Here is a 659-nt window from a genome sequence, read left to right as displayed (position 1 = left end):
TTTTTACCAATCCCATTACAGAAGCAGGTTTTTTGAGGTTATTTATTCTATCCTTATTCTAACAGCAAAGTAAAGTTCATTTTCCTGGCAGGAGAAGCAACCCCCATTCCTAGAGATTCACAAATGACTTCCCGGCACTCTGTTCTCTGGTTCTAATCCTTTATTGGATAAGCTGACAGCCGTCCTCAGGCCGTCTTGGCAGCCCGGGTCCTCTTCTTCTTCACCACCACTGGCTTCTGGCTGCGCAGAATTGCACTGGCGCGACGCAAGGCAGCCATACGCAGATCCTTCCGATAATTATTCTTGCGGATAATGTGGCGGAGGCTGCTGAGTGTGGCCCGTGCGTTTTTGTTAATGGTGATCTTTTCATAGGACGTGGCTGGCTTTCGCTGGCCTGCACGTTTCTTGAGGACCACAACAATACCCTTTCCATCAGCAGCTGGTTCCACTCCTACAGTCTTGCGATGGATCAGCCCATTGTAGCGGAAGGAGTTACGGGCTTTAAGGTTGTTGGGTTCCGTGCTGTAAGTTTGCTTGTTCCTTTTAATAAGGAAACTGGAGCAGTTGCGCACAATCATCCACTGCAAATGGGCAGACATTGCGGAGAATTCCCTCTGCCGCTAACACAGCCGGAAACGGAAAAGGAAGTTCCCTTCCCG

At 49.3% G+C, this 659-nt stretch overlaps 2 protein-coding genes across 2 annotated transcripts in view; both read right to left on the bottom strand.

Annotated features, from left to right (window-relative positions):
• Positions 1-185: 185 nt before the first annotated feature.
• Positions 186-599, bottom strand: LOC117798600 (60S ribosomal protein L28-like). The gene has a single exon (XM_034651051.1). It carries the CDS (start codon positions 597-599, stop codon positions 186-188), a length of 414 nt encoding a protein of 137 aa, XP_034506942.1.
• A 21-nt stretch (positions 600-620) lies between these two features.
• The window catches only part of LOC117798598 (60S ribosomal protein L28-like), a 541-nt gene continuing 502 nt past the window's right edge, over positions 621-659 (bottom strand). Inside the window, exon 2 of the mRNA XM_034651048.1 lies at positions 621-652. Coding sequence (XP_034506939.1) covers positions 621-652 — 32 coding nt within the window. The remainder of the gene's footprint in view (positions 653-659) is intronic.

Source organism: Ailuropoda melanoleuca, unplaced genomic scaffold, assembly GCF_002007445.2.
Source record: "Ailuropoda melanoleuca isolate Jingjing unplaced genomic scaffold, ASM200744v2 unplaced-scaffold32473, whole genome shotgun sequence".
NCBI classification, from domain to species: Eukaryota; Metazoa; Chordata; class Mammalia; order Carnivora; family Ursidae; genus Ailuropoda; species Ailuropoda melanoleuca.
The sequence above is the reverse complement of the archived record's forward strand: the minus strand, read 5'-3'. Positions and strand labels throughout refer to the sequence as shown.

Coding starts and splice junctions, on each gene's coding strand:
- LOC117798600 (XM_034651051.1), bottom strand. CDS start 599: ATGTCTGCCCATTTGCAGTGGATGATTGTGCGCAACTGCTCCAGTTTC.